This window comes from Sapajus apella, unplaced genomic scaffold, assembly GCF_009761245.1.
Source record: "Sapajus apella isolate SASKATOON/1434 unplaced genomic scaffold, GSC_monkey_1.0 scaffold30, whole genome shotgun sequence".
Classification (NCBI taxonomy): domain Eukaryota; kingdom Metazoa; phylum Chordata; class Mammalia; order Primates; family Cebidae; genus Sapajus; species Sapajus apella.
The window spans coordinates 1,511,099-1,528,537 of record NW_022436970.1 but is presented as its reverse complement, the minus strand read 5'-3'; the positions used below and the strand labels follow the sequence as shown (position 1 = coordinate 1,528,537).

At 38.2% G+C, this 17,439-nt stretch overlaps 1 protein-coding gene across 44 annotated transcripts in view; it reads left to right on the top strand.

Moving 5' to 3' along the window:
- TCF4 (transcription factor 4) overlaps window positions 1-17,439 on the top strand; it is a 370,299-nt gene that overhangs the window by 183,571 nt on the left and 169,289 nt on the right. For 40 of the 44 annotated variants that reach the window (XM_032293849.1, XM_032293840.1, XM_032293844.1 and 37 more), the window contains one exon: window positions 6,092-6,156. In XM_032293849.1, coding sequence (XP_032149740.1) covers window positions 6,092-6,156 — 65 coding nt within the window. The other 4 variants (XM_032293862.1, XM_032293858.1, XM_032293854.1 and 1 more) reach the window with 3 other exon arrangements.

Here is a 17,439-nt window from a genome sequence, read left to right as displayed (position 1 = left end):
CCTGATATATTCTTAGTGTTAAGTTTTAAATGATAGTAGTTCTTAAAGGTCATCAGGAATTGTATTAATAGATACACACAAAAATGATGGGGACAGGCATGTAAGCTCAAGTCAGTTCAGGAAACATTGTATAAAACTAAATTGAAAACCAAGTACAATGTCTCATGCCTGTGATCCCAGTTCCTCTGGAGACCAGTGCAGAAGGGTCCTTGACCCCAGGAGTTTGCGAGCACCCTGGGCAACATAGTGAGACCCCATCTCATAGAAAACCCTGAATTAAATGTCTTAACTGCAGTACTTCTCAGAGCCTTTAACATGCTAAGATCCAATGTAAATTTGTTGAGTGCAGGAAGAAATAGCTTGCAACACTTCGTAGATTCTTTTCATTAGTCTCCCTTTTGGTTTTTGGAGCCTGTTGTGGGATTACTGTTCTATGGATGACACTGAGTGATGCTGGGTTGTCTTGTATTAGAATTATATTTTTTACTTTTACTCTTCTGTACATCTTAATACAAAGATGTAGTCTTCACATGGAGAATGTGTAGAAATGCAGTTTTCTGCTATGTTTTTGTTAATTAGTTGCTTTGGGTCAATGTGTGGAGATGGTGGCAGTTTATTGTAAGATGTCACAGAATCCATGTGTATCATTTGTGCAGCTATAAAGTACCTAGAGACCTCTTAGGAATAAAACACCATGTAAATGTAAATTATCATCGCCTATAAGACACTTTCATTAATTTCATATCAAATTCATGAGTGTTTTGAGCTCTGGGATTTGAAAGCCTTCAGTGTCAGGCCTCTAGTTTATTTATACTCCCCACCCCCCACCAGGGTTTAAACACCAGCAGTATAGCATAGTGCTAAGAGCACAGCCCGGGCAAACAAACTACCAGGGTTTGAATACTGGCTCCGTCACTTGCACCTGTGTGGCTGTGGGTGATTTTCTAGATCTCAGTTTCCTCATCTGCAAAATGGCATTTATATTAACTGCCTTATGAGGTTGTTGTGCAGATTGAATGAATCATTTTCTGTAGAGCTCTTTGAGCGGTGCTTAATACATGATAAGGACACAGCTATTCTTCTTTGGACAGGGAATGAAAAGGCAGGTATGGGAACGATGAAGGACTGTAAATAATAACCTCATGTGTACGTTCAGAACTACTAAAAATCTCAGTCATTGTTTAATGAACTAGTCCTGTCTATATACATATAAAGAAATTCATGAGTAATCAGAGATGGGATGGGACTGGGGATGGGGGCAGAAATTTATTCTGAGTCAAACATGTTTATGATGAGTTCCCTAGTCTGATGCCAAGGAACAAAAGGCTCATTCTTCAGTTCCCAGAATGAGGATTAACAGTGAAACAGCCTTGCTTGGTATTGTCCTGCAGCATCAGATAATTTTCATCAAGGCTTTTCACAGGGTGATGTATTCTCCCATATAGATGCACCTATTTCAGCGGTGGGTGAAACACCTACCATTTATGTATAATTTTTGAAGTGGCATTTTACAAATGAAAGGCCGCACAGCCAAACATGACCCTGTTATTATCCTACTGGTCAACCACCAGAGGGTCATGTCTGTTAGAGCTTATCTCTAGAAATTATTTTATTGATAAGTTGCTTGTCTGTCTCTAGCTCTTCCCATGTGGCTTAGAACTGTCATGTGTGTCCAAGGGCAGTAATCTACCAAAGGTGATCCTTCTTATTTCTATGAGTGGAATGGATTTATGAGATCATTTTTTCCCCCTTCATGTAATATTTTCATTGTCACCCAATTCCCTTACAATAGGACACCATGAATATATTGGAAGAAAAATTGGAAGTCAAATGGCTGATAATATAAGAATATAAAAATATTCAATTTGAAATTCTATAGACATTTGTTAACCATATCACCCCCAAATAAAAAGCAATTTTTCCTCCTCCTTCTTGGGACAGCAAGGTAAAAGATGGTTGAACAGATCAGCAAAAATATTGACTTTTTCTTTTAAATGGAAGTTGCTTGTATTTCCTGCTCATATTAGTTTTTCCGGGGCAGGGGAAGCAAGTGCATCCTTTGTCGATTGCCATTTGGTGCCATTTTTAATAATCAAATTTAAATATAGGCTTTAGCAGCGGACGGATTCGATTTGGACAGAACACATGTTGACTTTCTGGACTGTTTGCTCACTGGAGATGCCGACTTGTTCTGTAGACGGGGCTGCATGTTGATGTCCTTTGTCTCCAGAAGGATTGATTGACGGATGTTGTGTCTGCTCATTTACAGCGTTTTCCTTGTTTAATTTAAAAAATTGTGACATAGTATTACATGTTCCCTTGTATACATCATTTTTGCAGAAGAAAGTTGTTTAGCCAATATGTCGTCTTAGTTTATGAAATCCTCTCTATAGCTTTCATTCAGCCCTTCGTGTTCTCCATTAGGTCATATCATTCATTTCATGCACGGCAAATCGTCACCAGCAGCAAAATTTAACATTTGGTCCTTTTAGGTATAAAAATGAATCAAATGCCTGACAAGATTTGTTTCTGGTATATATTTCAGAATCCCCCCTCCCACCCCAACCCCATCTTTATGGGCATACGACAATGTTACTAACGGGTACTTTTAGTTTTAAAAATATGGACAACAGTACTCCATGCAGTAAAAGACTTGAGCGATTAATGCTACCCTTATGCCTCTTTTGAGTAGTTTTAGCCATGGGGCTTGGCACTGCCACCATTGTCTTTGTGCCAAAAAATATCCGCAGCGGCTGTCGCATTCTAGTACCGGAGGGTTGTCTCGAAAATTCCGCAGTGAACACGCCGGGTTTGTTCATCACTGCTATCTCTTTTAAATATTGGAAAAATAGAATCTTTAGCTCTTTCAAAGCCCCGTTGTGGTTGTGGAGATGGGGGGAGGTGGGTGGTGAAGAATGGAGAAAGGAGGAAAGAGGCTGTCCGCGCCAGCCAGTTGGTATAAGTGACAAAAATCCATTCCTGACATAGAGTAAACACAGATATTTAGGAGCTTTTGTGTTTAGGAGCACAGATAGTTACTTAAGGATCCTACTCAAACATGTTATCAGCACTCTTGAAAATTTTATTATCTGAAACAAATGTTCCAAGTGAATTTAAAGCAGAAAATCAACATCAAGACCATAGCTAATTTTTAATGGACAATTTATATAAACGATAGTTTCTTTTGTAGAAACTGAGGTGTCCTTTTAAAATGGCTGCATTTTATCTTAAAAAAAAAGATGATAGGAACCGCGATGTTATGTTTGAGAAGGTGCTTGGGCTTTATCCACAGTCCCTGATTATTTTGCTCCCAAACAGGGGTTTTGGCTCTGAGGGCAGATTTATAGTTGAATTTGGGAACAAAAAGATGTAATAAAGTTAAAGGCTTACACTATCAGAATGAAATGTGTTCACTCATGATCTCTGGAGCGATCTATTTGATGGTAAAAGTGGATGCTACAGATGAAATCTTTACAAGGAGCATAATCCTTAAAAAAAAAAAAAAAAAGTCCACCTCCCAGCCTCCTGCTGGCTGTGCTGCCTCTTTGGTACCTCGCAGACTTCGACAGAGTCCTGGACGGGTGCCCATTGATGTCATGGAAACACTCAAATTACTGAGAATGATTCATGTCTATGCTGGTCTCTTATCCTCCCCCACACAAAACAGGAGTAGATTTTTAACCCTGACAACTTGTAATTTGCAGTGGGTTTATTTTTGTATCTGGATAAATATTTTTTAACAAGCAAAATTAAGATTAAGCAGTCTGTATCTGATATGATAGTAAAGAATGCCGGGTTCCATGTAGCCAAGAGTACTTCGGGGACTCTGTAGCGTGAATTCATATTCATCTCCTCCCCTCTTCCCCCTCCCTCTTTCCTTTCCTACCCCTTGCTCTCTGCATTCCATTCTTCCTCTCTTTCTTTTTCTCCTACTTATTCTGTGTCTCCTTTTAAAATCCTTACTGTTTGCACTGCCCTTTTAGCTGTTAAATAATGGAAGGAGTAGCCCAACCTATACGTGTAAGTGAGGCAAATCCTGGCAGAAAAATCTCCCTCCAGTACTGTGTGTTGGAGTTGAGTTGGGAAATAATGCTGGGTGGTGAAATTCTATAGGGGATAGCTTCAGGAATTCCTTCTAGAGAAAAAAAAATAGATGGTTTTTCTTCCTTAAACTGTATTTTACATTTCAATTTTTTAGAAATTACCGAAACAGGACACTAGATGGTCAGCCTCTTAGGAAGTCAGGGCAAATTCCACTTTTTCCATCTTTCTGTCTTTCTACCTGCGTCCTCACCTGCTTAGCTTTCTGCCTTCCTATCTACCTGTTAAACAAGTGAATATTACGTCAAAGTAAGGGATGTAATGGTGATACTGAAGCATTCTTAGACGCAAGAGCTTAAGGAAGGAGACGCGTCCTTTGATAGCTCGTAAAGGTCGAGCTTTTTCTGTTTGTAATATTTATAGAGAGAGGTTAAAGGGTACAAGTAGCTTAAATCTGATGTACACAGATGAGTAAATATATCTGTGTGACCATTCACACTGCTGATACAGTATAAATGTATCTTTTCTTCAATGTAAAATCCTCATACAATGGAAGTTATTCTGTTAGATCTTCTAAGACTGACAGTCTGTGCGATAGTGTCGTGTTTCACTGAAATTGAAACCGATATGGGCATTGATTTTATACTTTGCACTGACCACTGGACCAGAAATGGGGGTGGACGTGTTTTTCCCAACTTTAAGATTCATTAAAATCGGTAGAAAAGTTAATGATGGGAAACAGGGGGTTAATTTTAAGACTTAGGCTTGGCTTTCTTTGAAAACCACCATCCATTTTATATATTTAGTGACCTAGATACAGGGTACCCTTTGACCAGATAGAAAATTTATCAATATAAATGTATGAAAGATACATTCTTTGTGTGGTGTCAGGAAGGCATACTCTTAATAACATTGCCATTGCCATTGACCTAAAAGATAAAAAGACTACTGTTACTTTTAGCATTTGTGTTCAGTTGAGAGGGGAAAACTTGGGGGTTGTAAACTTCAGAAAGAAATCGATTCAACCTCTCAAAATACAAGTTGAGAGTTTTCCCATTGGAAAACAGAATATAGTGTAGTCCTATGTATCACATATAATTACTGTAAAGCTCCAGCCTTGAGGAAAGAAGTATCCTTCAGACTTGAATGGGGTGGGGTCTTGGGCACCTGCCTGCCTCTTTTAGCCCTTTTTAATGTTCTGGTATGGACAGATTTCCACAATGATTCTCCACAGGTCACTATCTGGACTCTGCTGCTTAGATCTCTTGTGATGTGATTTCATTATCTTCCCTAATGATTAATGGGACTGAACTTTAAAAGAAACAAATGAACACCCTTGATTTTATTCTTACATGTGGCCAATAGCATTGAAGGGTCTACAGATCTCTGTAGAGCAGTCTACAGATGAATATCGGGCTGTGAGAATTCCTATGGGTCTCTTGGTGGAATCTGAACCTGGGTTCAGAGTAGGCAATTTTTCAAAAGCCCTGTTTCCCAAATGTAAATTCCATCATCATCTTGATCATGATGGGATTCACTCCTGGGAAATGGAGTTTTTAAAAAAGAGAGAGACTCAGAATTTTGAATAGTTTCTTTGCTAAATTCACCATCTGGAGAGCCTGTGATTGATTAGTTTTGGCCTCACCATTAAGTGTCAATATAATCAATGGGAATTACTAGGCTAGGGTCATTACATAGATAATTTGCCTGCTGTGTAAATAAAAATGAAATTGTTTAAATTTTGTGCAAGAGAAAAGTGAAAATAAAGAGTGACAATTTGTTTGTTAGAGAAAGTGGAGGCCATTGGAATGACAGTTTTTGGAAGTGTGGAGCAGTTTGGCTAAGAATAGGAATGAAGGATATTTTTTTTTCAGTTTATCATAGCCAGAGTGAGGAAGTGCTATTCCCTCTCTTGCTTGCATACATTGCCAGTAGTGCCTACTTTACGTATGTAAACATCGGGGAAGAGCAGTAGATGTCTTTTACCTGGAGGAGATTTTTTTTTGAAGGAAAAACATAATTTACACGTTTTTGTCGTTTCTCTTGGCAGGTAAAACAGAAAGGGGCTCATACTCATCTTATGGGAGAGAATCGAACTTACAGGGTTGCCACCAGGTAAGTGAGAATCTCTGTTGCGGAGGGTTGAGAGGATTAACCTGGGAAATCACTTTGTTTTCTAAATTAGATGATGCATTTTAAACTGTGACACTAAAGATGCACTGGCAAGTCAGATGATGGCTCTCTCTTTAAGTAATGAAATAACACAGAGCTTAGAACTAATAAACACCTCATCTTTAGATCACTGCTGGATCAGAACTACATTCCTGGGCTTGTTTTTATTTTTTAATCCATCAGCCGATACCAGTGGCACTGTTTGCAAACCAGCAATGTCGGTGAAAGTGGTTCTATCAAAAGAGTTTATTTGCAATTAAGAACTTAAGAATTTCTTACGCAGGAAAGGCTTCGCAGAGTCATGTGTCAGACCCTGGGTTTCGGGTGGCTATTGCCCTAAATTATAGTTTTCATAGGGGCTGTATGATGTTGTGTGAAAACAGGGTTGGATTGAGGGATAAAAATGTCTGTGAAAATATGATTTGTTGTCCCTTTTTGTTTCTGAATTGTTTTTGGCTGGAAGTCAAGGCCAGCAGGCTAACAGCAAAGCCGTCTCAAGGGAAGTATGCGTGAGCTAGAAAAATAAGAGTACGTTAATTAAATAATAAAATGCCAGTGTAATACAAGGGTATAGCATGTGTGTGTTTGTGTCTCTGGGCACTCTGCATTTGTATACTTTAAACTCTCCAGAGAAAGCCCATTTCGAAAAATACTATCAATAGCTAAAAGTGTGAGCTTTGTTTCAAGACAATTGAGTTTTTATAGATACTTTTCAGTTCAGTGTCGGTATTAATCATGTATTTAAAATCTTTTTTTAAATTCATACTTCCTTTTTATGAGTGCATTGGTTTCTTACTTTGGAAAACTCTTGATGGAATTTAATAATCCTCTTTAATATTCAAAACCCTCTACTGTTTTTATTATTCACCCAAACAGAATGTATTTAAAAAAAAATGCTGGAAGGGGATGCTTACTCTCTTGAACTCTCACTCTCTCATGTTCTTTATGGGGGGAAAATCTATTTTGATTTTTTTTTAAACAACCCATTTAATATACCCCTGAAAAATGTAAGCAAAATTTTGTTTTTATAATTAAATTGAACCTATGAGGAAAGTTTCCTTTTCGTATCAGACATAGAAAAAGGTACGACTTCTGGTGGGTTGGTGTGTTTGTTTTTTTCCTGTATATATTTGCATTTTTAAAGTTTACTCCCTTGGCCCAGCCACCAATTCAGTCATATTCGGCATCTGAAAGATTTGTTGTGCTGAGGTGAACGGTGCTTGGTTAAGAGCTCCTGCCGGAGTGCAGTTCATGGCAGTTTGTTTGGAAAGAATTCTGCAGGAAAGAAATTTACAGCCATTCCAGTGCAACGGAAACATCTTTGGAATGTGAGTGCAAATGTTCGGGCTAGATAGCCTGGGCGACAAGCCTCTGAGTGCTGTGTCTCTGGTGTAAAGCTCTCAGTTCCTGCAGAAGAGCGTGTTCCTGTGGGTCTGGTTTCTGAGGGTCAAGGCGGAGGTCATTAGAGTTTTGGGGAGAAGAAAGTTGACAACATCCTTCCTTTCTGCAGATGGTCATGGCAGAGGTCTCTGTTTTCGCTGGGCCCCCTTTTCTGGTCATTGAGAGAATAGGCTTCCTCGCCCCGGTATCCTTTCTTACTAATAGGAATTGGCGTGATTCCTCACAGACACAAAGATTTCCTCTGCTGAGTAAGCGTGAGGCCCCTTAACTTGTGAAAGCATCATCCAGACCGTGTGAGTCTGTCTGTGTGTGTGCAGAACACAGACCCTCCTTTCTCCGTTTGTGGGGAATACTTCCCTCGGGTGAAACTGAAGTTAATTTTTTTTTTTTTTTTTTTTTTTGCGAACACAAGGTGAGAAGTGGAAAGGGGCAGAGGGTGGAAGATAGGTGGACGGACTGGTGTGTGATGGCTGAATTTCTGGGCCTTGGGAGGTTCGTTTTGAGGCAGTAATGTCCAGGAAAATTCTTTTGTATATAGCATTATGACTGCATATGCTTTTCTTAAAAAGCCTTCGTAATATAGCCGTGGAGTGTGGAGATTCCTTCATTCTTAATTTGTGCTTCGTGGCTGTGAGTCTTGCAGGAGTCGACTATCTCTGTGCTTAGTGTGGTCGCAGCAATCTCCATAAACAGTGTGATTACTTAGGGATAAATAAAAGTGAAATTTTGGAAATTTGCTGACGGAGGGAAATAGGGGCTGAAGATGAAAAATGTACAGAGTATGAATTTCTGCTTTCTGTGAAATTTGAGAATAGAACAGACCATAGTGTGTCTTCCAGTGAATCAGTTTCTCTTGTGCCGTATTGTTGTTTGAATCCCTGTCTACAACACCAGCTATGCAAACCAAAGAGAAAGGCAAAATCTTGGTATCTTGGGCTTCAAGTCTAAATAGCAGATCACAGCTGAAATGATTCCTCACTGTGTGACAAGGTGAGTGACTCGTGGAGGGGAGGCTTTTGTTTTTCTTCTGTTTACTATATGATTGAGATACGGAATAGGAAACCTTTAGATGGTATGCCCTAAGGAGCTCCAAAAGCTGCTTTATCATTTTTAACAGTGGACTATTATAACTGTGGACTTAAAGGGATGAGGAGTGCTGTATGGAAACATGCCTATGCCAATCCCAATAGCCTTTTGTTTGGCATAGAGACAGAGTGGTGGCAAGCAACAGGTAGTAAAGTGTTGTCCTGGAGGAATACATTATTATTGTGCTATGTGTATTGTTTCAGAAATACATCAAGTTAAAAAATAGATATAGATCCATTAGAGTTCTCTTAAGGATTTAACACTAATACTGATTGATATATGGTGCTTTTTAAAATGGATATATTTTAACAGAAGAATGAAAGCCAGTAGGTTCTTTATTGGCAATTAAGTTGTTTTCATTAAAAATAGTAATGGGATAATATTATTTCATTAATGCATTTCCACGTGAAATTATCAGAAATAAACATGGTGACTTTTTGAGACCTTTAAAATTGTATAGAAAATGAACCAAAAGATAAGCAAAAGTAGAGAAACGGACTATTTCGAGTTCTTACTAAATATGGCAAAACTAATTTAAGTCAAATCGGGGTACAGAAATCACACCCAGCTTAACGTGTTCTTGCCAAATTGTAACCTCATACTCCTTTTAGCTGGCAAAGAAAATTAAAATTTCTAATGGAAAGTCTGACAGAAACAAAAATGAATGGGAATAAAGTTTTTAGCAAGATGGTCGAACCTTAATACTATAATAGCCAGTAGCTAATACCTAATGGGCATCATTGCAAATGGAAGGGAAAAAATGTCATTTGCTTTTGGCCTCTTTTGCTACTTTGAATAGAATGTCTGGCGATTTGCAAACTTTTAAATTTTGCTGAAATCTTTTTTTTTTTTTTTGAATGAGATGATGACATCAAAACAAATGATTGTTGTTAGTTCTCCCCTTAAATGGAAGTTTAGAGTTATTATCAGGAATTGTTTGTATTTTCTTCCTGGGATATAGCCCAGGTCTAAAGTCATGGTTTTATTATCAGGGGTGTGTGTGTGTGTGTGTGTGTGTGTGTGTGTGAGAGAGAGAGAGAGAGAGAGAGAGAGAGAGCGCGAGCGCTGGGTCCTATCTGAGACCAATCAAATTAGAATCTTATGAGTTGGGCCTGTGCATTTCTGACAACTCCCCAGGTTATTCTAATGTGCAGCTACGTTTTATCATTTCTTAGAATGTTCTGTAGAAATATACTCTATTTTAATAACTTGTGTTCAACGTATGGCATTACTACTGACCTTGAAAATGCTTTTAGGCTCTTTGCATTAATTTGATTATTCAAGGCATGAAAATATATTTCATATGAACTTCATTTACAAGGCAGTGAAAATTAGTGATATGGTGAAAATCAGCAAGATGCCTTGAAATCTTTATAAAGAATTCCACAACTGAGTGTCCCAGCCCATATCTTGTTTTCTCTAGTGAAGTCCAAGGTTTTAACCTCATCCAAATTCTTTTTCTTCCTCGGCAAGTAATCAAACCAGGACTATGCTGATAAAGTTATTTGATGTTTAGATCTTAAAATGACTAATGGAATTTAAGAATTAGACCTAATCTAGGGAACTGTTATTAATTTCCAGGAACTTTGAGACTAGGGAGGAAACGGAGTTTCTTTATATGCGACTTAGTTTGCCCATAGGGTTGCTTATTTTGGGTTTGTCGAAATTAAGCATGTAGTTGATTCCAAAATGAATTTCACATTTCAGAATTCATTTCTTTGTGTTGTTATTTTTATTTTTGATTCAGTAGGTATTACACATGACTTAATTCTAAAACTTTTGGCCTCTTTTAGTTTTTCTTATCTAAAGTCAAAATAGAATTAAGCGAAAATGGCACAAAATTATTTTGTCTATTATGAAGTTGACAATTTAGGCCTCACGCAAGCAGAAGTACGCATTGCTTTTTAAATTTGCTCTGAAGCCTAAGTGTTTATTTTGAGTGTTCAGCACATCCGTCGAGGTTCCTATGCATCCTTCCTGGGACGCTCTCCCTTGCAGGGCCTCAGCACCTGCTTCTCTTCGTCTTGCTTTTTAAAATTTGCTGTCATTTTTATGTGTTTGTTACATGCTGATATCCACATAACTCTGTAAACTCCTAGAGGGCAGTGACCACGTCTGTTTCATTTTGCATGTGGACCATGTGCCTAGCAGGGCAAAAATTGCAATGACCCAGTGTTTGTTTCCTCAGCATCACTTTTGGAAGCCATTTTGAGGGAGTAAGGTCTGAATAGCAATGTACACGAACCATATTGTGAGCATCTTTTTCATGCCTACGAAAACCAGAAAACTGCCCTCTCCCAAAAAAAGTCCTTTGGAAGCTCTTCCTTCTAACGTGCTGTGCAGGCTCTGGAAGGACACCAAAGTCATACCATGGAGAGACACCCACGCTGACTTCTGAGGGGGCTAAATTGTCATTCACCTGGTGACTTCACCATCCTAGGCCTGTGTATCTGTAAAGGCCTGAATGAGGGAATTATAGATGATCAGTGGTTCTGGTAGAAGTGTTATTGGAACCAAAGGTCAGAATGCTGGTCTGAGCATTGAAATGTACCAGTGTGAACAGTAGGACAGGATATTTTGTGACCGTCGTGACAGTTTCAGACATCACAGTGCCTGAGTTTGCAGTGTGTATGTCATTGCGACTGTGTCCCTGAGTGGTATTTTTCAGGCAGGAGCTCATTCATTTTGGGGGATTGCTATGGGTGTACCCATCTTCCAAAAGTTAGCCAGTACTTATCAAAGGGGAGAATGGGTCCATTCTTTTATCGCATTGGTTAAGAAATATTTATTGACCCTGTAGTGATGTGTTAGATCCTTGGGAGAAAAACAAAAGGATCTTATATACCTTCCCTTCTGTCCCCACCAGCAGCTTCGTGTATATTAACGGGGAAAAATCAAGCTCTTGTTACTTACTTTTAACCTCACATAGCATAATTTTTTGAGCATCTAGAACAGTTGAAAAAATAATAAGATGAATGCCACATACCTACTATTTAGGTTAAACCATTGCTAGTATTTGTTATACAGTATTTGCTTGACTGTGTGTATAATGTATATTAGAAGACGTGTTTTTCAGTGAACCAACCATTTTAAGTTGCAGATTTAATAAGAACGCACCCATATATTTTTCAGTACTTATCTCTTAAAAATAAGACACTTGCCTGCCTAACTAAAATACCCTTATTAGCCCTAAAAAAATTAACAATAATTTCTTAATCTCAATCCATATTCAGATTTCTTTAGTTGTCCTTATGCAAATGTGTTCAGTAGCTTTTTTTAAAAAGACATTGCATTTACGTGTGGCATTTGATTTCTGTGTCTTTTTATAATTTATTTTAAACTAGAGCTGTTCCTCTATTTTTATTCTTTTTTAAATTGTCTAATTTATTTTTTAGAGATGGGGTATCACTATGGTACCCAGGATGGACTCAAACTTCTGGGCTTAAGGGATTCTCCCAAGTAATTTTTTTGTTGGTTTGTTTGAATGATAATGACTTTAAAGAGACCAGGCTGACTGTCCTATAAAACACTCCCCTTTCTAGAATTATTAGATTTCTTTTCCTTGTGGTGCTGTTTAATTTTGTTCATCACTTGTTTTGCCTAGAAATTTAAAATTCGGTCTAAAGGTTTATGCAGGTTCAGGTTAATCATTTTTGGCTGGAGTACTTCATTGAGGATGCTGTGTGCTTCAAATTACATTCCAATAGGATGTGGGGCCATGCCGCTATTGGTGATGCTAAGTTTAATCACCTGGTAAACTGAATTGTTCTATCGTAAAGAACCTTTCCCCTTCTGCAATTAACAAATAATATTTCTATTGATACTTTAGCACTAGACAGATACCCTTTTACCCCAACAACCTTTGACCTAATGGTTTAGCACACATTGATGACCCTTGCCTGAATCAGTTATTTTAACTGAGCACTTCAAACTGGCGATTCTTTTAAAATTCCGTCATTCCTTCCACATTTATAGCTAAGATTCTTCTATAAAGAGGCAGTTTCTTTCATCATTCATTTTAACACTATCAGTTTCATGTTTCATATTGAATGTGTGTCATAATAATTATTGTTTTTAATATGTTTCATTGGACTTGGAGGATGCTGGAAGCACTAAAGTATTATTGAAATCTCTTAAGATATATTGATAATCTTAAGGTATATTGATAAGAAAAATAGTTATGGCTCAGGCTGATGGTCAGAAGAGCTTTAACTGCAAGAGGAGGGAGGTAATTATAGGCATGTTTCCTTGTAAACCAAACTTCTGTATTCTTTCCAAATTGGTGAAATTTGGAACCTTGCAACAACCTCTGTGCCCCTAGCTGTGTTTCTCTCGATTCTCATATTGCCACTCTATAATTGTTAGTAAACATCTCACAAGGTTAATCATCAGTAGCTGACCGGCTGACTTGAAGGGGTTGCTGTGAAGTTCTGTGATGCTGCGCTGTCAGGGATCAGCTAATAATCCCTGCCTCAGTCCTTTCACAATCCGGACATGGTTGATAGTCAATGTCAAAATGAGGGAATTTCTAAAAGAGAGTTTGGGCTTAATCTAAAGGAAGTCTGGGTAACTAGTATTAGGTGCCAATCTAAATCTCTGAAATGGTTATTATTATCCTCCCTTAATAATTAAGAAACGGATGCTCAGAGACGTAAAGCAAGTAGACCTCAAATCATTTGCTTCAAGTAAGTTTCAGAGCCAGGCTCTGAACTCTAAGTAATGTTTTGTTTTAAAGCCGGTGCTTTCCAACTTGGGTTCCCTGCTACCTAAGCCCATGATAGAGTTTTTAGGCCCAGAAGCCCATGTTAGTTCTCATCTAGAAAACCCTGTCTGGTCAATTGCAGGCCCACTAGAGGATCTGGACCTGACACAGTACCTAAGAGTAGCTGCACTCAGCTCTGTTCAGCGTTAGCTAGAACTCGGAACAGTCGGTAGGGAAAGGCATAGCGAAGGGCAGATCGTATCATTCCAGACCGCCCAGCCTTAACGGGGGGAAAAAAGATGATATGAATAATCTATTCAGTAACATCCTCAGAATTAGCATGTGCAATTTCCTTAAAACCAATGAGGATTTCCTGTGAAAAGGCTGGGGTAGAATATGCCAATTCACATTTTAGCAACAGCATGAACACTTTCTTAAAAATGTATAGATTACGTTTTGGCTTTGCTTTTTGTGCAATGTAGGCAGAATATGGTTTGCTATTATAAAAAGTTGGATTCATTATAGATCACATTGTTGTTCCAAAAACACAGGAACTACATACAGCAAGAGTCTGAAACAATACCTTTAGCACATTCTTAAATATGACCCAATAATTTTTCGATTGTGGCATTTAGCCCACTTGTAAAATATATGAAACAACAGAATATGTACTAGGAGCATAGGCAAGGACAGGCAGTTAGTGCATAAAAAGCCATTGAAATTGCTTTGAGATGATTTATGAGACACCAAAGAAATGGACTTCTCGTACCCAAATTGAAATTTCACCAGGATTGTGGCATTTACTTCTTTTCTTACGAAAACCATTAAGGGTTTTTAAAATAGTTTCTAGCGATTGGGACTACAGTTCTTCATCTTTGTATTTCTGATAGGTAAAGACAAAGCAGAAAATCAATTAATGACCAAACAAATAATTGATTTAACGCTGAGGTGTATCTGATATAATTTAATGTTGAAATGTATCTGCATATCCTGTAGAGCTCAATACAGCCCTGTAGCCTCTTTCCGTAAGAAAGGCAGTATACTCCGAATTCAACATCAGGACAATGTTTCAATGTGAAATGACGGAAATACTTATTTATTGAAGGTCATGCTTGATATTATTTTATTGTTGGGGGCTTTTTACTGAAACTCTTTAGAACGGAACCCCCAAATTAAAATATTGGCAATGCTGAAAGATAGCAACAGAAGCCTGTAATCTGAAGTAACGGACTTTAGAAAAAAATACTTTAAAAAAGAAGCAGGTATCGTTGAGTCTGCTGCCATGCCTGATAGTGATAACCTGATTAGAATTGAAGCACCCCATTCTTTGAAAAATTGTGTGTGGGCTTTGGATATTGACGTGGTTTGTTTACATGTGCTTCCACTCACAGACCAACTGAGCTTCCTAAAGCATGGACCTTTCATGTTCAGTGTGTTATTTTTTTAATCTCATAGAAGTAGTTTCTTGGGGAGGAGAAAACCGAATCCGGCAAGAATACTTCTTTGCATTTGCCTTAGCATTTCCAACACGCAAATGTTGCTTTTCTCATAGTGTGGCACTTATTTTCCTCAGACATTTCTTGTACTTAACAAAGGGCAAAGTCGCATTTTGGCGGGAGAGCAACTTTTGCCCGGCACTTCACCAGATCTCGTTGAATAGAATATATTTATCACTGTTCACATTCTTAGGGCTCTTAATGAAACCTACATATCCTTAATTTCCATTTTCCTCTCCTTTCAGAAGACATCTTCCAATGAACAATTTCTATGACTGAAATACCAGATATAGGTTATTTTCAATGCACCTCAAAGCCATGTTTGTGTGCATTTGGAACAACAACAATTCCATGCTATGGAATAATTACGGAGGAGTATCATTGAGGTTTTCAGGCAGTACCCACCCTCTAGAGCTCTGTACGTGGGGGAGGTCTCTGTGTGTTGGGGTTTTGCTGTTCACACACATAGAATATCCTGAGCTCATTTGTACTGTGATAATGAACAGCAGGGCACTGAATCTTTTCAGTTTTATTGGTATTGTATACAGTAAGTTATTAAATTTCATCTCTGTAATACACCTGCAGTAAAATAACAAAACATTGCTGCACTTAAAGAACATGTGTGTGTGGTACAACGCCCTCCCCCATCATTTCAGCCCCCCACAAACAGCTGCTTGCAGATTTCGAGATCCATTGTATATATTCCCTCGAGCCCACCTCTAATAATCGAGACACATCTGCCGTTGCAGTATTATAGGCATATGTAGTTTTATTGAAAACTATACCTGTAAAAAAATTAAATAACTCCTGCCTCAATTAAATTGGCAAGCTACCTTTTGCAAAGATCATATTGCAGACCTCTTGAGACCCAAGTGAGTTAACTTTATTCTTATATTACAAGTCACTAAATATGTTATTTTTATTTAGCTGAGTAGCTAGCTTTCCTCATACTTTGATGGTAAGTTACTTTCATCTATTCTCACTTTTGTTTTTCTTCTCCTCTCATCTTTACATATTAAAAAAAATTATACAAATTGCATGCAGCAAACATTTTGAGAATCTGACCAGAATAAAGTTAAAGGGAAAGGACCCTAACATGCAGCTTGAACTCTGAAGTGATTATTAAATAAATACATACAAAGGTCACAAAATCGGGATCAAAATTATAACTCATCTTATGCCTTGTGATTTTTATAAGCTTCTTTGAGATCCATTTGATCATCATAATGGCAGAATAGGAAGTAACATGAAGAGAGAATGAGTTAGTAGGCCATACAAAGCATATGCAGATGGATTCCTATTGGATTAAATACTTTACCTTAGCGCCTACTCTTAAAAAAAATTAGATAAGAGATCTCACTGTATTACCCAGGTTGGAGTGCAGTGGTGCGGTCATGGTTCACTGCAACCTCGAATTCCCAGGCTCAAGCGATCCTCCCTCCTTAGCCTCTTGAGTAGCTAGGGCTGCAGGCATGTACCACCATGGCTGGCTAACGTTTTTATTTTTTGTAGAGACAGGGTCTCACCTTGTTGTCTAGGCTGTATCAAATTGCTGACTTCAAGCAGTCCTTTTACCTAGACTTTCCAAAATGCTATGATGCCATGATTATAGGCATGAGCCACTGCACCCAGCCAACATTCTTAATACTTGTGGAAGATTGGGTCAATAATAGACGTCTACAGAATAGTTTTTATCCAAAGAAGGAATAAGAGTAAAATATTTAGTGATATAAAAGTATGAGCATAAACTTATTTTATGTAAGGTATTTATATAGGTCTTAATGTGAGTCAGTCATGCCTATATACAGTGATTTAACCAAGAAGAAATTTTTCTACATTTGCTTTATATTTTGATAGAAAACAATTGAAAAAGACAAGTTGCCCACTATATGGGAAACATATGTATCATATATATATGTCAATATATATATGAACTATATATATGTCTATATATGAAACACACACACACACACAGACAGACAGACAGACATACACACACAGTTATGGGACAATAAGCAGGTTCCTTATCTGTTGTTTCTTAAAAACAAAACAAAACAGCATTTTGTGATATTCAAATGAACTGTGTATAACTGGACCGTGGGAGTGGTTAGAGGTGAATACCGTCCCTAAAGGGAACATAGACTCAGAGAAAAGATGCTCTGATGAAAGTCAGAAAGCAGATGATTTCATGGGATCAAGTCACAGATAAATATGAGGTGGTGTCTGCTATTGAGAAGGTAGAAAATCAAGTAGTGATATTCTTTTTTTGGGGGGGGGGTTGTAGGGGGATTGGGTCTCTCTGTGTTGTCCACGTGGGGCTCAAACTCCTGGGCTGAATCAGTCCTCCCACCTCAGCCTTCTGAGTAGCGGGGACTGTAGGCACGCTCCATCCTGCCTGGTAATTCTAGTAGCAGTATTGACAACCAGTCAGGATAGAAAATAGTTACATGTTTAAATAAAGAATTTCCTTTTTTGGGCCAGGCATGATGGGTCATGCCTGTAACCCCAGCACTTCAGGAGGCCAAGGCAGGTGGATCCCTT